The sequence below is a fragment of the Erpetoichthys calabaricus genome, chromosome 2, assembly GCF_900747795.2.
Source record: "Erpetoichthys calabaricus chromosome 2, fErpCal1.3, whole genome shotgun sequence".
NCBI lineage: Eukaryota > Metazoa > Chordata > Cladistia > Polypteriformes > Polypteridae > Erpetoichthys > Erpetoichthys calabaricus.
Window position 1 is genome coordinate 347,038,249 of NC_041395.2, and position 18,025 is coordinate 347,056,273.

Genomic DNA, 18,025 nt, shown 5'->3' on the forward strand with positions numbered 1-18,025 from the left:
ACGCTCGAGATAAATAGCAAGTTCTTCTAACTTATCACGTCATCAGTGAGTGGCAGCCTGTTGCATGTTGGCTAACACGAACAACTAAGAATTGCACTGTACTCTGTACATGGGACAGTAAGGATGCTAAAGACCACCCAAAGCATTTTTTAGGTTAACATCATAAATAGGTGCTACAGTACACTCCAACTCTAAAAAAATAAGTACAGACATAATGTGTGTGGACACTGGATATCCCATATGCCAATTCTGTCTCCATGGTGATCACACCACCTATGTTTTTAGGCAAGTCTAGACACGTCCTACCAGGAACTTGCATGTGATCTGCAGGTCACTGTGAACCTGTAATCACGTTACACGCCTTACTACTGTAATCAGATCTCTGTGGTCAGAAGAGGCCACACTCTCACACATTCATGGAGGAATTCATGGAGCACAGCGAGGCAGAGAGTATCAGTCAAAAAATGGTGTTCAGCAGTGAAATGGCCAGTGCGGTTACTGTCTACTGTTAAATTCTGCTCTGTACTTGTAAAATTTTTAATTTTACTGTTATACAGTGGGCAGCACGGTGGCGCAGTGGTAGTGCTGCTGCCTCGCAGTTAGGAGACCCATCTGGGTTTGCTTCCCAGGTCCTCCCTACGTGGAGTTTGCATGTTCTCCCCGTGTCTGCGTGGGTTTCCTCCCACAGTCCAAAGACATGCAGGTTAGGTGGATTGGCCATCTTAAATTGGCCCTAGTGTGTGCTTGGTGTGTGGGTGTGTTTGTGTGTGTCCTGCGGTGGGCTGGCAACCTGCCCGGGATTGGTTCCTGCCTTGTGCCCTGTGTTGGCTGGGATTGGCTCCAGCAGACCCCCGTGACCCTGTGTTCGGATTCAGCGGGTTGGAAAATGGATGGATGGATGGATGTTATACAGTTTTGAGGATTACTTGTGTTCTGTTCTGTGTATTGTGTTGTATTGACCCCCACTGCACACCCAACTTACCTGGAAAGGGGTCTCTCTTTGAACTGCCTTTCCCAAGGTTTCTTCCATTTTTTTTCCCCTACTAGGGTTTTTTTTTGGGGTGGGGGTTACCTGGTCTTCTTAGAGAGTCAAGGCTGGGGCATGTTAAAGCCCATTACGGCACTTCTTGTGTGATTTTGGGATATACAAAAAAAAACAAATTGTATTTTTACTGTCCAGTACAGACTACAGTAAGATGACCACAAGGGAGGTGGGCACCCAGTGGGCTGAGATCACAAGCACTCTGACTACATCTGATTTTCTCTGTTCTAACTGACCACGGACCCCCAGGGGGTTTGATGTCCCCAGGGATGTAAATGACTGCGTTTTTGTTTGTCTGCCTGACAACACCTTGGTTGTAATTGGCAAAGCACAAGCTAATCTCCCCAAGAAGCTTCTGGTCAATCTCCATAGATGCACTATAGAGAGCATCCTGACTGCATGATGGTCTGGTATAACAGCTGCACCAAGGCTGTTACAGAAGCCCTGCAGAGGATCGTAAAAACAGCAGAAGTCGTCATCGGCACCGAACGGCCATCACTCAAACTCTTGTATAAGACTCGCTGTGTGAGAAGGGCCAAAAACATTACCAAGAATAAGCCTCATCCTGGAAATTCTTTAGTTTGAGCTCCTCCATCAAGTAGACGTTCTAGATCAATCTGCACAAACAGACTAAAAAATAACTCTCTCATTTGCCATAAACTTTCTTGAACTCTGAATCTCCTCAGTCTGAGATAATTTTTAATTGAATATGTGCAATACGTTATACTGGTAATGTGCAATATACTAATATAATAAATACTGTAACAGCCATTTGCTAGTTATTTAAGTTATATTAAATGTTTGTCTATAAATTAGTGCATCGTCTATGGGAGGTCCTTATAACCCCACAAGCTGAATTGAATTGTTATATTCTAACTATTTCTGGTCTCTCGGACTACAGATTAGCCTCAGTCAGTGACCTGCCTTGCCATGTGTATGGCATGGAGGGCACACAGTTTTAAACCGGGCCTTAACATGCCCAATGGTATGAAAGTTAACGTGTTCTATTAAATGTGCAGTGCCATACATTTAGAGAGGACTGATGGTGAAGTAAAGCATCTTTAACTATAGAAACAACTGAAGTTTAGAGAAGAGACATTTTTCCAGTTTTTTTGCCTTTTATTCTACGTGTGTAACAACCTTCTTTATTCTTGTGTGGACGGTTTGCTTAGAATTTTCACTAAATCTTTTAAAACGAACTCTTGGACTGAAAGATTTATTTCAGCATGCGTTTGACCCGTGCTTGATCCTGCCTTGCTCACCAGTAGCTACACTAAAAACTAGGGCTGGGCAAATTAACGTGTTATTATTGCGTTAACGCATTAATTAATGGCGACAATTATTTTATTGCGTGTTAACGCAGTTTTTGTTATTATTATTTTGAAAGACTCAGTCTCGCTAGCGATCGATAGAGATCAGTGATCTTCTTGTTACAGTGATCTTTGATACGCTTTTGCTAGAAGGGAAGTTAGCTTTGTTGATTCCCTGCACGTGCATGAGTAGCGAAGAGCAAACCACTTCTAAAGTGGCATGTGGAGAGACACCAAAGCGAAAGTTCAAAGCAAAATAATCCGTGGACGACTTTTTTGTATTATCGCTGAATCGGACTCTGATTTGTTGGATTCCGATTTTGATGCAAGTGATCTGGAGATGGAGATCGAAAACGAAACCCAGGTATCGGCATCGGCTGATCGTGGTGCTGAAAATGTTCGTGTAGCTGTTGTACCGATGGCAACGTTTGCCTGGGAGGACAGACTATACAAACCATATCGCGTCTCACTGCAACTGCCACCCGCACGCATCTGTCTCACAAAGACATCCAGCCCACCGTGCATTCCTGCCGGCCGTTGAGCTCCCCAACCCTGCAAACAGGCGCTGACAGCAGGCAGCAACAGACTTTTTATGTGTGAAACCATTGCTTTGTGCGCTTTTCAGAAAACAGTTTTTTGGAAAAAAATATTAGCCCTCAAAGAGCTGCTGCTGAACATACAACCGTTTATGCTGCTCCCTGATAAAAGAAAATGTTTCTGCTGGTATCTGTTCAGATAAAAAAAGAAAACCAATTTAGAAATGTTAACTTGCTGTTGCCTGTTATGTTGCAGTCGTGACTCTGCACGTTTTGCTTGTTTTCCTATAACAAACTAGATAAAACGTTAATGCCCTGTCAGTGGCAAACAACTTTGGTTTTATATTTGATTTGATTACATTAACATTTAAGTTGAGATTTACAAGAAATATTTTAACTGCTACTATGTAAAGGGAATACTGCTGTTGAAAAGCACCTTATTTGTTTAAAGTGTTTGCAAACCAAATACACACAATGCACTACTTTGGAGTTCATTATTGAATTCTGCACATAATGTGATTGTTGCGATCGTCTGCAATTAATCACAATTAAAAATTTGAATCGCTGCCCGGCACTACTAATAATATAAAATATAAAACCATTTTACAGTCCCTCCCTTTCAAAGATCCAAGTGGACAATGGGAAAAGGATCTCACTCAACATCTCAGAAAAGGAGTGGAAGGTAGCAATGCAGAGAGAATCCACTAGCGCTCCATATGCGCAAAGCACACAATTATTTAACTGAAACTCTTTTATATCAAGGACATATGTCTCATTTATAATAATAAAAATAATTAATTACATTTATATAGTGCTTAAAATTGTCCAAAATGGCAAGATCCCACCTGCAAACGCTGCAATCAAGCTCCAGTCTCACTGGGTCACATGTTCTGGACCTGTGCCAAATTAACATCATTTTGAACCAAAATCTTTAACTGCCTATCAGACAGCCTTGGTGTCCCAATCCCTCCTAATCCACTAATAGCTGTGTGTGTGGTGGGCTCACAGAGGGGCTTAAAGTGGAGAAGGACAAACAAACTGTGATGGCCTTTACTACACTATTGTCACGTAGACTTGTTTCGCTCAGCTGGAAGAATCTGAACTCTCCTATTCTAAGTCAGCGGGTCACTGGTGTTACATACTATTTGAAATTGGAAAAAATCAAATTCTCATTGAGAAGATCTGTGCAGAACTTCATAAAAACCCGGCAGGATCTGATCAATAACATTTTAGAATAAGCTTTTAAAAGCACCAAGGAAGCAGATTCTCTCCCCTCTTTTACTATATTTATCTTTATTCACTTATTAATTCATCTATTTACTTATTTTTACTAGCTTTAAGTTTTACTCTGCTGGCCATGCTCTCTTTCTCAAGCATGTGGGTTGATTTGTTTTCGATCTTATTTTTGTCAAAATTGATCCATTTGTATGGAAGTTGTGTGATTTCAATAAAATCAATAAAAATAAATAAATAAAATATGCACCATACTATTTATTAATAGGTGCAATAACAATTTATGCTGCTGTACATTGGATATAATAGTTTGCTGTTTACCTGCTCACTTAACACTATACGACTGACATATTTTACATGACTATTCTACTTTTTTCTTTTTTTAACTTGAATTCATACTTTTAAATTGTCGTTTCTATTCCATTCTTCAAATGTACCTTTGAGGTTGTCATAAAAGTAATTTTGTTGTGTTACACAATGAGAATAAAGTGCTTGAACTTTTGTTTTCTATTGTTGCCTTGTTGTTAACTGGCGATGGTTCAACACTTACTCACTGGACAGACATTGTTAGGTTCCAATTATGTTCATCACTTTTGAGCCACTTTGTGTCACACCAGTCACGAATTCTCAAGGAGACCGCAGCACAGATGCACTCCGCCTGCCTGTCGTTTTAATTCCAGCTGATCTTTTTGTATTGTCTGTTTTCACAGTGGAATTGTGCGACTCTGCATAGACAGTGTTAACAACAAACTAGGAGAGGCACACATTTTGAAGTAACTAGAAGAAAAACACATTTCTAGACTACTAAAGTACTGCTATCAAAAAAACAAATCCAGATGGCTAAACCGTCCATTTCCCCCGGGACACAAAACTAATTTCACATTAAGGACCAGGAGTAACACAAAATCAAAAGGCAGCCGCGGTTGGAACAGAAATTCAATCCTATCTTTCAAACCAACTGGAAATGTAATCAAAAACCAAAAGCCAGGTCTGAGAACAAGAGACCAAAACCTGGGAAGGTGAAAACAAAAGGCTTACAAAGATTTTGAATGTGAGGTTCATAAGCAAGCTTGGATACAAAACGGCAGCAGAGGTGTTTTTTTTTTTTTTTAGCCCCTCGCCTAATTGTTAAAGTTGTGACCTTTGAGTCCACGTCCTCCATCAAAATGACAGAATCCACAAAATGGCGATGACCATAGAAAAAACAAAATGCTGTTATGGCAAAATATAATAAATTATGCAATAAAGCATCACATTTTACTTCAAAATCAGAATTCCCTATTTTCAAAAGCCCCAGAAAAGACATGCAGTCAGAATCCATAAAGGCCAAAGCACACAAAATTCACAAAAAATACCAATCATAAGAACCCTTACGCAAAGTCAAAACAGGAATTGCCACGGGTTGCTACCAAAACTATGAGAGTACAACCAGAACCAAAGCGCTAAGACTAACAACCAAACCAGGAAGTGAGGAGCTTTGAATCATCAACTAGAATACCCAACACCAGGAGTTCAAGACTTCCACTTCTATGCTGGATTGATGTGCTTTCTCCAAACAGCTCGGTCCTGCACCTCCTTCCCAGTCAGACTCTGTCCCTTCAAATCTTCTTTAACATTGTCTTTATCCATCCACTTCCGCTTTGGCCTCCATCGCTTTTCTTCCATTCCCATCACTCTTTTGTCTACATATTCATGGTCTCTCCTCATCACATATCCATACCAATTCAACCTTTCCTTCCTGAACTTTCTTAGATGTCTCTCTCCCACTTTTGTTGTACCTCTGATTGTCTCATTCCTTATTCTCTCTTTTATTGTAACTTCGCACATCCATCCCAACATTCTCATTTCTGACACATCAAACTTCTTCTGCGCTCCCTCCATTGCCCATGTCTCACCTCCACACATCATTGCTGGTCTTACCGCGGTCTTAAAAACCTCACCTTTAGCTTTCTCCTTAACTATTGGACCACACAACACTCCGGATACCTTCTTCCAATTATTCCATCCTCACTGCACTCTGGGAGGTTATCTCTGCATCTAATTGTCCATCTTGGGCTGCCACTAATCCTAGAAATTAAAATTTATCAACTCTTTTCAGTAGCAGGACAACGTCTGAATCCTGATGATCGTTAAACCTCACAAATTGTGTCATCTTCTTCATATTTATCTTCAATCCACCATCTTCCAAAGCCCTTCTCCATTCTTCCAACTTCCTCCTTTCTGGTGCTACACAACAGAAGGTCATCAGCATCCTCACACACTTCTCTGGTCCTCCTTTCTCTCTCATGCCTCTTGATGTGGCACTCCATCATAAGCCTTTTTTAAATCCATGACCACCATATGCAGACTTTTCTGTTTTTCTCAGTGTTTCTCCAACAGCTGTTTCAATGCAAAGACTGCATCCGTTGTTCCTCTCCCTCACATAAAACCAAACTGATCCTCCTTTATGGGGGTCTCTTCCCTGAGCTTTCACTATATAACGAAGAAGATTATTCAATTTAAAAGGTTAATCCAGTGTAAAAGCTTTTCCTGTTCATGCACTACTCTGATTTTTTTCGGACGCATTAATTTAACAATATTTTTGTGTTAAAAAAAAAACAAACAAAAAAACAAAGTGAGTGTTTTGCACATTGCAAGATTATGACCAGATGACCTGATGTGTGGATCAGGTGTAACGCAAGTTTTTTGTCCCATGGACGTTCTTGCCAGTTTGCTGTGCTCTATAGCACTGCTCTCCGTAGACACTCATTCCATCAGAAACTTTGTCACCTCAGATCTCTACGAAAATTCTCAGACACAACTATGAACCATTTTTGGTAACATAAAAAGAGAGCACACTTTTGGGTGGCTGCGGTGGGTTGGCGCCCTGCCTGGGATTGATTCCTGCCTTGCGCCCTGTGCTGGCTGGGATTGCCCTTACCACAGGGGATGGTGCTGCCACACTTCAGTCACAAATGGCACTTAATAGAGAATCTGAGATTTCTGACGTTACCAAAGAAAGTAGGTTGAGAAACAGGTTGCCGTGTTTCCTTATCAGATTGTAGGCCTGACTGCAGAGGTCCACAAAGAGCTGAAAACGGCTGGTTGGTTTCTCGCCACCATTGATCACATAAGCCATGTCAGAGGTCAGCACAAAAGGAGCTCGGTCTCTGAAAGGAAAAGGGAGAAGCAAACAGTTAGGTGTGGATGGAATTTCAAGTGAGGACCACCAGACGTGCAGCACAGTACATTTGGAGTCACCAGGCAGAAGACGATGTAAAAGACTTTATAAACAAACAAAAAAATAAATACATACAATGCATCCGGAAAGTATTTCCAGCACTTCATCACTTTTTCCACATTTTGTTATGTCACAGCCTTATTCCAAAATGGATTAAATTCATTTTTTTCCTCAGAATTCTACACACAACACCCCATAATGACAACGTGAAAAAAGTTTACTTTTTTCAAATTTATTAAAAATAAAAAAATTCAAAATCCCATGTACATAAGTATTCACAGCCTTTGCCATGAAGCTCAAAATTGAGCTCAGGTACCTCCTGTTTCCCCTGATCATCCTTGAGATGTTTCTGCAGCTTCATTGGAGTCCACCTGTGGTAAATTCAGTTGACTGGACATGATTTGGAAAGGCACACACCTGTCTATAGAAGGTCCCAATGTTGACAGTTCATGTCAGAGCACAAACCAAGCATGAAGTCAAAGGAATTGTCTGTAGACCTCTGAGACAGGATTGTCTCAAGGCACAAATGTGGGGAAGGTTACAGAAAAATTTCTGCTGCTTTGAAGGTCCCAATGAGCACAGTGGCCTCCATCATCTGTAAGTGGAAGAAGTTCGAAACCACCAGGACTCTTCCTAGAGCTGACCGGGCATCTAAACTGAGCAATCAGGGGAGAAGGGCCTTAGTCAGGGAGGTGACCAAGAACCCGATGGTCACTCTGTCAGAGCTCCAGAGGTCCTCTGTGGAGAAGGGAGAACCTTCCAGAAGGACAACCATCTCTGCAGCAATCCACCTATCAGGCCTGTATGGTAGAGTGGCCAGACGGAAGCGACTCCTTAGTAAAAGGCACATGGTAGCCCGCCTGGAGTTTGCCAAAAGGCACCTGAAGGACTCTCAGACCATGAAAAAGAAAATTCTCTGGTCTGATGAGACAAAGATTGAACTCTTTGGTGTGAATGCCAGGCGTCATGTTTGGAGGAAACCAGGCACCGCTCATCACCAGGCCAATACCATCCCTACAGTGAAGCATGGTGGTGGCAGCATCATGCTGTGAGGATGTTTTTCAGCGGCAGGGACTGGGAGACTAGTCAGGATAAAGAGAAAGATGACTGCAGCAATGTACAGAGACATCCTGGATGAAAACCTGCTCCAGAGCGCTCTTGACCTCAGACTGGGGCGACAGTTCATCTTTCAGCAGGACAACGACCCTAAGCACACAGCCAAGATATCAAAGGAGTGGCTTCAGGACAACTCTGTGAATGTCCTTGAGTGGCCCAGCCAGAGCCCAGACTTGAATCCCATTGAACATCTCTGGAGAGATCTTAAAATGGCTGTGCACCGACGCTTCCCATCCAACCTGATGGAGCTTGAGAGGTGCTGCAAAGAGGAATGGGCAAAACTGGCCAAGGATAGGTGTGCCAAGCTTGTGGCATCATATTCAACAAGACTTGAGGCTGGAATTGCTGCCAAAGGTGCATCGACAAAGTATTGAGCAAAGGCTGTGAATACTTATGGACATGGGATTTCTCAGTTTTTTTACTTTTAATAAATTTGCAAAAACCTCAAGTAAACTTTTTTCACGTTGTCATTATGGGGTGTTGTGTGTAGAATTCTGAGGAAAAAAATGAATTTAATCCATTTTGGAATAAGGCTGTAACATAACAAAATGTGCAAAAAGTGATGCACTGTGAATACTTTCTGGATGCACTGTATCATTCATATTGTGAAAATAAGGTTCAGTCTGCACTAACATAGAAATGTTTGAAAACTTCAAAAGATTTTTTTGTTGTAAACCATTCCTATTGGTCATTTGTTTACAGCACAAATCAGAAGTAAATGAAAATGCTGAAATTACAAGGGAAAAAAAACAAAGACCGCCAGAAGAAAACACCAAACCAGACTTCATAGGCTGGACAGCTGGTGAATTGTAGCTGCTTATAAAAGTTACAAACACGCAGAAGGTCGCCAAAGCCTTGAGAAACATCAATGAGTCGTGATGCCAATATAAATGCAATGACATATTTATAGCTTTCAAGATGCAGTGCAGGTCGACTGATGCACAGAAGTTAGGAAAAGGACAAGGCCACTGTAAGGGGCTTTACAACACACTAAGAGCAGTGTGTGGAAACAGGCAAAGCTGTCCGCCGGCTTTGAAGTAACGCAAGAGGAACAGGGGTTAAGAGCACCTAAAAAGACCCCAGAAGGTGACTTGAGGACACACTTGTGTACCTGATGGACTGACTAAAAATGTCGGCGATTACACAAAACCAGTACAAACTGAGCCATCCTTGAGATGAAAGGCTAACAAGCTAGAGATGTGCAAGGAAGCGACGTCAAGACACCAAACTGAGTAAAAGCTAATGGACTATTGATATCTAATGAGGCTATTAATGTAAACAACACTTTAACAAATAAACAAATGAATTGATATAATACAACAATTTAAACCTATTTATTGGGAGTCTGCACAGACTTCCATTGCCAGCCACTATAATTGAACCCGTGTCCTCTCCAGTTATTCGAGACAATCAGCTAAACCACAACAGACCGCATGAAAAAGTCTCTCAAGCGTGTATTTAGAAGGAATACTTTTTGGATCTTCATCATTTCCAAACCAGACCCCCCCGACACTCAAGTCAACCATTTCAGTACCTTTTAAAACTTCCAAACATCTGAGCGTGTCCAAGAAACTTGCCAAAGTCAATGTGGAACATGTGCCCTGTGGAACGAAGCATGATGTTGTCGTTGTGTCGATCACAGATGCCCAGGACGTAGGTGGCAACGCAGCACCCTGCACACGAGTAGATGAAGTTTTCAGAAGCCTGCAAAAATGAAAAATCAAAGAAGAAACGAGTCTCAGAACTTCCATCAAATCAGGACAAGCCCCTGAAATGAAGGGATTGTATTCAAAAAATGCTTTAGTGGCCTCACATTTTTATGCAATCGTTTTGTTTACCCCACTGAATTAAAGCTGAAAGTCTACACTTCAACTGCATCTGAGTTGTTTCATTTAAAATTCGTTGTGGTAATGTACAGAACCAAAATGAGAAAAAAGTTGTCTCTGTCCAAATATTTATGGACCTCACTGTACATCATGTCTGTCAAGAAATTACTTTCACTTTAAAAATACCAAACGTATCAATGCTTCTGTAGAGAATTTTTTTTTTTTTAATGATTTGGTGGTCTCGTTCTATCAAGGAAACACCTGGTCACATGGTACTCAGTGCTGCTACTGGACATCCTTGTGTTCAGGTCATTCAGTTTCATACCTGCTGTTCACGGTAGTTTACACTTTGTTTTGTGATTGAAAGAACAGTAACTCGGCTTCACTGTCATTTCCTTAAGTTTGAAATGCTTTTTCTGTAAATTAGATAATAAAACAAGTTACCCTTTCCCATGCTGACTGCTAGAATAAAAATAGGTACATTTGTTTCTGACGTCAGTGTAAAATTAGGGAGATATTCTAATAAACTTACCGTAAATACTCGCGGATAAGTCGAGGCTTGATTTTACCATATATTTTATAATGTCGTTCATATAAGTCGAATGCAGAAAACTCACACTATTGGTCCAAGAGATTCTGGTATGCTAACGCTCACCTGAAAGAGTAACCACGGAGCACACAGCCTTTTTTTTCCTATGTATTGTGCCTACGTGACCACACAGTAATACACAAACTATTCTGAAGCGACGTTTGCACTGATTTGTGTTTTTTTGTATTTCACACTCATACACTTTTATCATAAGAGCATCCCTTATCTACGATGGAGCGTTCAATCAGAAGAAAATATGAAGCTGGTTTTAAATTAAACATCATTGAAGTAGCAAAAGAAATTGGTAACTGCACTGCTGCAACAAAATTCGATGAGTCTGAGAAACTGATGAGAGATTGTTGGGGGCAAGAAGATGTTAAAAAAAATGTAAGCGTCGTATTTTTGAACGGGCGTTTAAGTCAGGGTCTGATTTTATGATCGATTTTTTGGGTTTCAAGACCTGACATATACGCGAGTACATACAGTGTACAAGGCATTTTGTTATTGAGCAAAATTCACAATAAAGGTTTATTCTCCAAGAAAATCTGTTTGTGTTAGCGCGTAGTTGGCGCACAAAACAGAAAATTCTTAAGGCATGCCAGTGGTGTCATAACTCAGCTGGGTCTAAAAAGGTGCAATTTGTTGCAGTTGGATATCACATTTGAACTTTGCAGTGGCGAGTTGCTAATCATTGAGATATTCCGACGGCTGTGGTTCTACATATTTAAATTATTTCTGTGAAAAATAAACGTTATACAAAATATGGCTAAGAAAACAGTAAGTGAAAGTGACCTATTATGTTCTGTGACCCTACACTGATTTTTCATTCTCATTTCTGGCACCCACTGTCTTCTGTTTACTTGCATTACCCACAAACATGCTCATATCTGGTGCTACGGCTCTGAAGACGATGCTTGAGAAAACTTGTAGGTGACGTCTGTCTACTGATAGCCTATTTCTAGTCAACGTGCTAACGGACATTTTAAGTACAAAATCAGGATATGAACACCGGTCAGAAAGTAACCCGATGCCTGTCTGTACATTTAAATGATTCCTAAAAATAATAATACATTTTATTTATATAGTGCCTTTCCCATACTCAAAGCACTATAGATGTATAAAGTGACCCCACATCCACTCTTTCCAAAAATGTGCAGCTTAATCTAAATGTGACCACACACTTCAGTGTCCGTGTGCGCACCAATGTTCATGTGCTGCTTACCTTTTCATATTCCTCCTCTGTAGGGTTGTACTTCCTTAACCACTCTGCGAGGGGCTTGTCTTTAAAGGATCCCGTGACTCCATATTCAACTTGGATTTTCCTCAGCGTCTCTGACGAAGGCACAAGTTCCACCATTCCTAAGTTAAATGGGCAGAAAAATAAATGAACATTTAGGAGAGCCAAACAAGAGCGTCTGATCAGCGCGGTGCATACAATAAGATTTCATTTTCAAACAGTCTGATGTTAAGAATATATAAGTTGGACACCCAGTGAGCAGATTCATGCATATTGGCTTAGAAACAGTAAACAAGCCAAGGCACGAGGAGCTCTTTATCTGATTTACAATGACGTACATACTGGGCCCCTCCAGGGGCAACGCTAGGTCCACTGCTTCTTTTACTTTATACGAGTCATTAAGACGAAAAAGTCACTAGGAAAGGGGCTAAGCTTACAGGAGACACAAAACTAAGCACAATGGCCGCTACTGTAGAATTGGCAAAAGGCCTCTGGCGAGAAGTCAGATGGGAGTTAAATTTAGCGCATTCATAAAGTACTCAGACCCCTTCACTTTTTACACATTTTGTTGTGTTGCAGGCTTGTGCTAAAATCTTTTAAACTCATTTTTTTAACTCATCAAACAACACTCAATACCCCAGAATGGTCAAGCAAAAAAAAAAACACAGTCAAAAGTGTTGTAAGCAAGAAAAACAGGCGAATGTAAGGACCTGAGCAACTTTGATAAGAGCCAACCTATGATGGACAGACCACTGGGTTAGTGCATCTCTAAAATGGCAGGCCTTGTGGGGTGTACCTGGCATGCCGTGGTCAGTACCTACTAAAAGTGGTCCAAGGAAGGACAACCAGTCAACCTGGCAACAGAGTCTTGGACGCCCAAGGCTCATTGATACACATCTGGTGTGATACCACAGAAGAGCTACTGGAGCACAAATTGCCGAAACACTTCATGCTGGCCATGACAGGTGAAAGGTGTCAGAACACACAGTGCCTCATGGCTTGCTGCATAGCCACAGACCAGTCAGAGTGCCCTTGCTGACTACTGTCCACTGTCTGAAAGCACCCACAATGGGCAAGTGAGTGCAAGAACTGGACTATGGACCAATGTAAGGAGAAGGAGGCCTGGTCTGATGAATCACATTTTCTTTTAGATCGTGAGGGAGGCCGGGTACATGTGGGTCGTAGGAGTAGGAGTAGGCAGGCAGGCCAGTGGAGGCAGTGTGATGCTCTGGGAAATGTTCTGCTGGAATCCTTACATCCTAGCATACACTGACATGGCCTCCAAATTCCCTAGATCTTAATCCAATTGAACATCTGTGGGATGGGCTGGAAAAACAAGTGCAATCCAAAGAGGACTCACCTTGCAACTAACACAGGACTTGAAGGATCTGTGGCTCATGCCACGGTGCAGATATCACAGGACTTCTTCCGAGGTCTTGTGGAGTCCATGTCTTGACTGGTCACAAGGGGGGACCTACGCAATTTTAAGCAGGAGGCTGACTGGTGTGTATTCTAAGAGTTTTCAGGTAAGGATGACAGAGATCTTGAGGGAAGGCAATGATGGCACTAGACAATGGTGATGTTTTGCTTGTTGATTAGCACAGTAAATCAAGCTTGGTGACCTGCTGAAAATCTGATCTAGAAAATGAAGGCTAAAATAAAATCGGTGTCTTAGCTACTGTGCTGTTTTCACATTATCACTTATTGCTGCTACTTCTTTGTCCTATCTTTGCACAATGTCTTGTCTTGTTTGTGTTTTAATTTTTAAATTTTAATTCTATTTTTTTATTGCATGTTGTTACACTGTGGACCCTGAGCTTCGCAATTTTGTCTATCTGTATACTTGTATATGGTTGAGATGACAATAAAGTTCACTTTGACTTGACTTATAGAAATAAAGGAGATGCCCTAAAAGACTTACAACAGCAGAAGATATGGGACGTGGAGATATGAAACATGGAGTCTGAAAGGTTTTAGCCGAGGTGGATGGAAATGTTTGGCCTTGACTATATGACTCATGTATTTACTGCGTTTTACGTAGGCTGTTTATTTTGATATTCTGAGGAGACGAGCGTATAAGAATCCATTGTGTTACATAAACGCGACAAAGCACTTGAACTTAGGGGTTAATTTAGAAACGTCTAATGCTGTTCCCATTTCACACCTTGATATCAGTAAAATGGCAGCGTCTATTTGAGAAAAAAAATGAACAAACCTCTGTCTTTTCCTGTCGAGATGCATTTAAAATTGACAATTCGCAGATCTAAACCTTCCTGGATCCAGAGTTTATCCATGATCTTGATTAGCTGCAAAGCGAGCATGTCTTGACGAAGATCTTCTCCTACCTGAAGCGAAACACAAACCTCAAGTAAGCGGGTGGGTGGGCTGACATGAGGCACAAAAAGACAAATCACAAGTAAATGAAACATTAAAGGTGCCAAATATAAATAAAGGGAAGGACAAGTAGAAAAAGTGCTAAATACTGATAAGAAAAGCACTGTATAAAAAGATAGTGATGGAGTGTGTGAAAGACACTATAACACATCTGGATGATCATTTTGCAGATCTTCACCTTTTCATAATTTCATTAGCACCATCATTAAACTTACCAGCTTCCTGACACAAACATCCAGGACACTGTGGTCTACTTTACCTTAAACATGACGTTGATTTCTTCTCCAAGGGGGTCGGCATTTGTCAGGGCTATTTTGAGTGGCACGGCATTGGAGTTAAAAAAGGAGCAGGCCTAAACATAAAACAGATAGAAACCATGTGGTCAGCCAATTAATTATGTTTGCATCCTGCACGTCCTGGCTTTACAAGGTGAACATCATTCAAAACACTGGCAGGCCTACAGTGGGATTTGAACTTGCAAGCATTGTGGGTGTAAATGCAATTTCTCATTTATAATAACTGAGCGCCACATGTGTCCGGGTGAGTCCTCCAGACTGAACTTATCTCTCTGTCACCCTCATTTAAACAACAGCATAACACAGGTGACAAGTTTCTACAGGTTATACTGTTTTAGTGAAGCTAATGACAATGGCTGTCACCATTCAGTGACAGTGCACATCTGAGTTGAGTGACATAATGATTACAGATGACAGAAACAAGTCATCTCCTGTCATGCAACTCACACGGTGACCTCAGACAGAATAAAGGACAAGACGAAGGAGGCAAACACACCTGGTATGAAGTCGGACATGTACACCTGAGCGCTGCAGCATCTTTCTCATCTGTTCCCATCAGCAGCGCCTCGCGACTCCTCTGACCAGCCAGGAGACAAACAGGCATTGCCTTTAACACTCAACTAGCCTTGTTATTCAGCTTTGCTCAGGACATTTCGTAAGACGGTGGTGTCAGTTGCAGTGCCACCCATCAGTCGGGTGTATTGGAAGTTCCTTGTGACTAATGGATTGGTTTTCTGTGTTTTTATACCACGGGATAAAATTATTGGCAGGCAGTGCGGTGTAGTGGTTAAGGCTGAGGACCAACCTTTGTGGTGTCTCGACCCATTTTTTCACGTGCGCGTGTGTCCTCGACCCACTCTATCCCCTCCATGAATTTACAGAGATCGTCTGAGCGGGGCACGGGGGTCCCACACTATCATCAGTGTTTTGATAAATCATTAGCGATTGTCAATGATTTTCCTCCTTGGTGAAACCAGCAGGATCATCAGAGCAAGGGTTTTGCGAGGTCATCCAGGATTGGTGGCAATCCACTTATGATGCTACCGCTGTGAATCAAACAAGATCAATTGGACCAGCAGATGGGGTTTTGTTTGGGGTCAGACGTGATCCAACTGCAATGATGCCGCTGTGAATAAAGCACGATCGTCAGAGCAGTGAGAAGAGGGGAAGGGAGAGGGCAGGGTTTTGTTTGCAGCCCACCTGCAATGCCACTGCTGCTCAAGGACATCAAACACTGAGGTTGTGGGTTCAAACCCCACTACTGACACCACTGTGTGACATGAGCAAGTCACTTCACCTTTCTGTGCTCCTACAGCAAAACCAAAAGAAATGCTACCAATCGTATCTCAAATGTTGTGAGTCATATGCTAATAATGGAAACAAGTGGGAGTATAGAAGACTAGTGGAGGGCTTTATCTTGTGGTGCCTGAATAACCACATAAAACTCAAAAAAGAGCTGATGGTGGACATCTGGCGTACCAAGGAGCCTATGAGACCAGTAACCATTCAGGGGGAAGACATGGAAGTGGTGCAGAGCTACAAGTACCTGGGGTTTCACATAAACAACAAACTGGACTGGTCTGACTACACAGTGGTGCTGGACAAGAAGGAAACTTGGGTGTCTTGTTTCTGGAAATGTTCTACCAGTTCATAGTAGCCAGTGTGGTGTTCTACGCTGTGGTCTCCTGTGAAAAGAACTTGAGCTCAAAAGAAGCACAACGCCTGAACAAACTTATCAGGAAAGCCTGCTCCATCAAAGGACAAAGCCTGGACATACTGGAAGCTGTTGTGGAAAAGTGGATGACAACAAAATTGGATGCCATCATTACATGTTCCCTCCATGTCCTCCAGGGGGCGCTCTTTAAGAACAATTTTAGCCACAGCTCATTCCATCACAGTGTGCCAAGAACAACGTCCGGGGGTCTTTTCTGCCCACTACTAACGGGCAATTCAGTGTTTCTCCTTATGTACTCGTTAAGTTCATTTTGAAATATCTGCACAATATACATTTATTTATCTATCGATTGATTGGCCGTATTATTTGTTCTGTGAGTCTGTATTCTTGTGTCTTATGTTCCTGCTGCTGCACAAATCAGAATTTCTCCATGGCATTAATAACATTTAGCTAATCTAATTTAAATTGTTATTGTGTCTATTGTGTGTCTATTCTGGGTGGTCTCGAAGTGTCACACCTTACCGTACCTTAACATTGATTTCCTTTGCCTCCAAACTGGGATTCAGAGGAAGTCGGCATTTGTTCTTGACAAAGAAGGTCCTCGCTCTCTCCATGCCCTCCTGCAGGACAACCTAATACACAAATAAAAAGAGAACACGTTCAGTGCCCGGCCTCAAGTGTTTTTCTCTTCTCCATTGAATACAGAAGGGAAGGTCAAAATGTGAATGGTCCACTATCATAACCGCAGCCCCTCGCTGTACAACAGTGACATATATGTGCTTGTTTATTGAGGGAGGCGCTGCTAGGCTTACCACATGCATGAAAAAGCAGCAGCATGGAGAAAATGGACTCAACATAAATGCACCTTATGAACCAGCCCCCTCTGGGAAGACGGGGTCTTTTTCAGTTGTGATGGCAATGAAATTCAGAGTTCATGTCCGTTATGGAAAGGAAAAAATGAAGATTGCTAGATGATGGCTGGCAAATCGACCCTAGCGATATTCCTCTGGTCATGGGGCATCAAACCTGTTACGATACATTTATGCTTTCCTCTAATTACATAGCAGCATTAGCTGAAAGAGTCTCCAGCATGCTAATGGACCACTTAGTTACTCAGACTGCCAACCAAAGCCACTTGTTAGACTCAGGGGACTGAACACAGCCAGGCCTGGTGAATCTAAACCTGCCCACAGATTGACGTCGTCACCATGCAGTTTCCTGAAGAACTCTCGTTCATTAAAGGAAATTTCAGAATAGATGAGGAACATTTGTGTAAACTTAGTCAGGAAAGGGAGACAAAGTCTTCTTTGTCTTGTCTTGTTTGTGTTTTAATTTTAATTTAAATTTTAACTCTATTTTTAAATTATTATTTGCACGTCATGTTGTTACACTGTGGACCCTGAGCTTCGTAATTTCGTCTATCTGTATACTTGTATATGGTTGAGATGACAATAAAGTTCACTTTGACTTTGGTAACTATAAAAAGGGTGTGGGGGGGGGGGGTACGGTGGCGCAGTGGGTAGCGCTGCTGCCTCGCAGTTGGGAGACCTG

The 18,025-nt window shown here is 41.8% G+C and overlaps 2 protein-coding genes across 2 annotated transcripts in view; one reads left to right on the forward strand and one right to left on the reverse strand.

The window, feature by feature from the left end:
- LOC114647400 (uncharacterized) overlaps positions 1-18,025 on the forward strand; it is a 723,921-nt gene that overhangs the window by 110,735 nt on the left and 595,161 nt on the right. The window lies entirely within an intron of this gene.
- pik3c2a (phosphatidylinositol-4-phosphate 3-kinase, catalytic subunit type 2 alpha) overlaps positions 1-18,025 on the reverse strand; it is a 263,160-nt gene that overhangs the window by 24,100 nt on the left and 221,035 nt on the right. Inside the window, exons 20-25 of the mRNA XM_028796109.2 lie at positions 17,002-17,106; positions 14,763-14,855; positions 14,325-14,454; positions 12,095-12,231; positions 9,992-10,161; positions 7,114-7,270 (exon numbers count right to left, since the gene is read on the reverse strand). Of these exons, the coding sequence (XP_028651942.1) occupies positions 7,114-7,270; positions 9,992-10,161; positions 12,095-12,231; positions 14,325-14,454; positions 14,763-14,855; positions 17,002-17,106 (792 nt within the window). The remainder of the gene's footprint in view (positions 1-7,113; positions 7,271-9,991; positions 10,162-12,094; positions 12,232-14,324; positions 14,455-14,762; positions 14,856-17,001; positions 17,107-18,025) is intronic.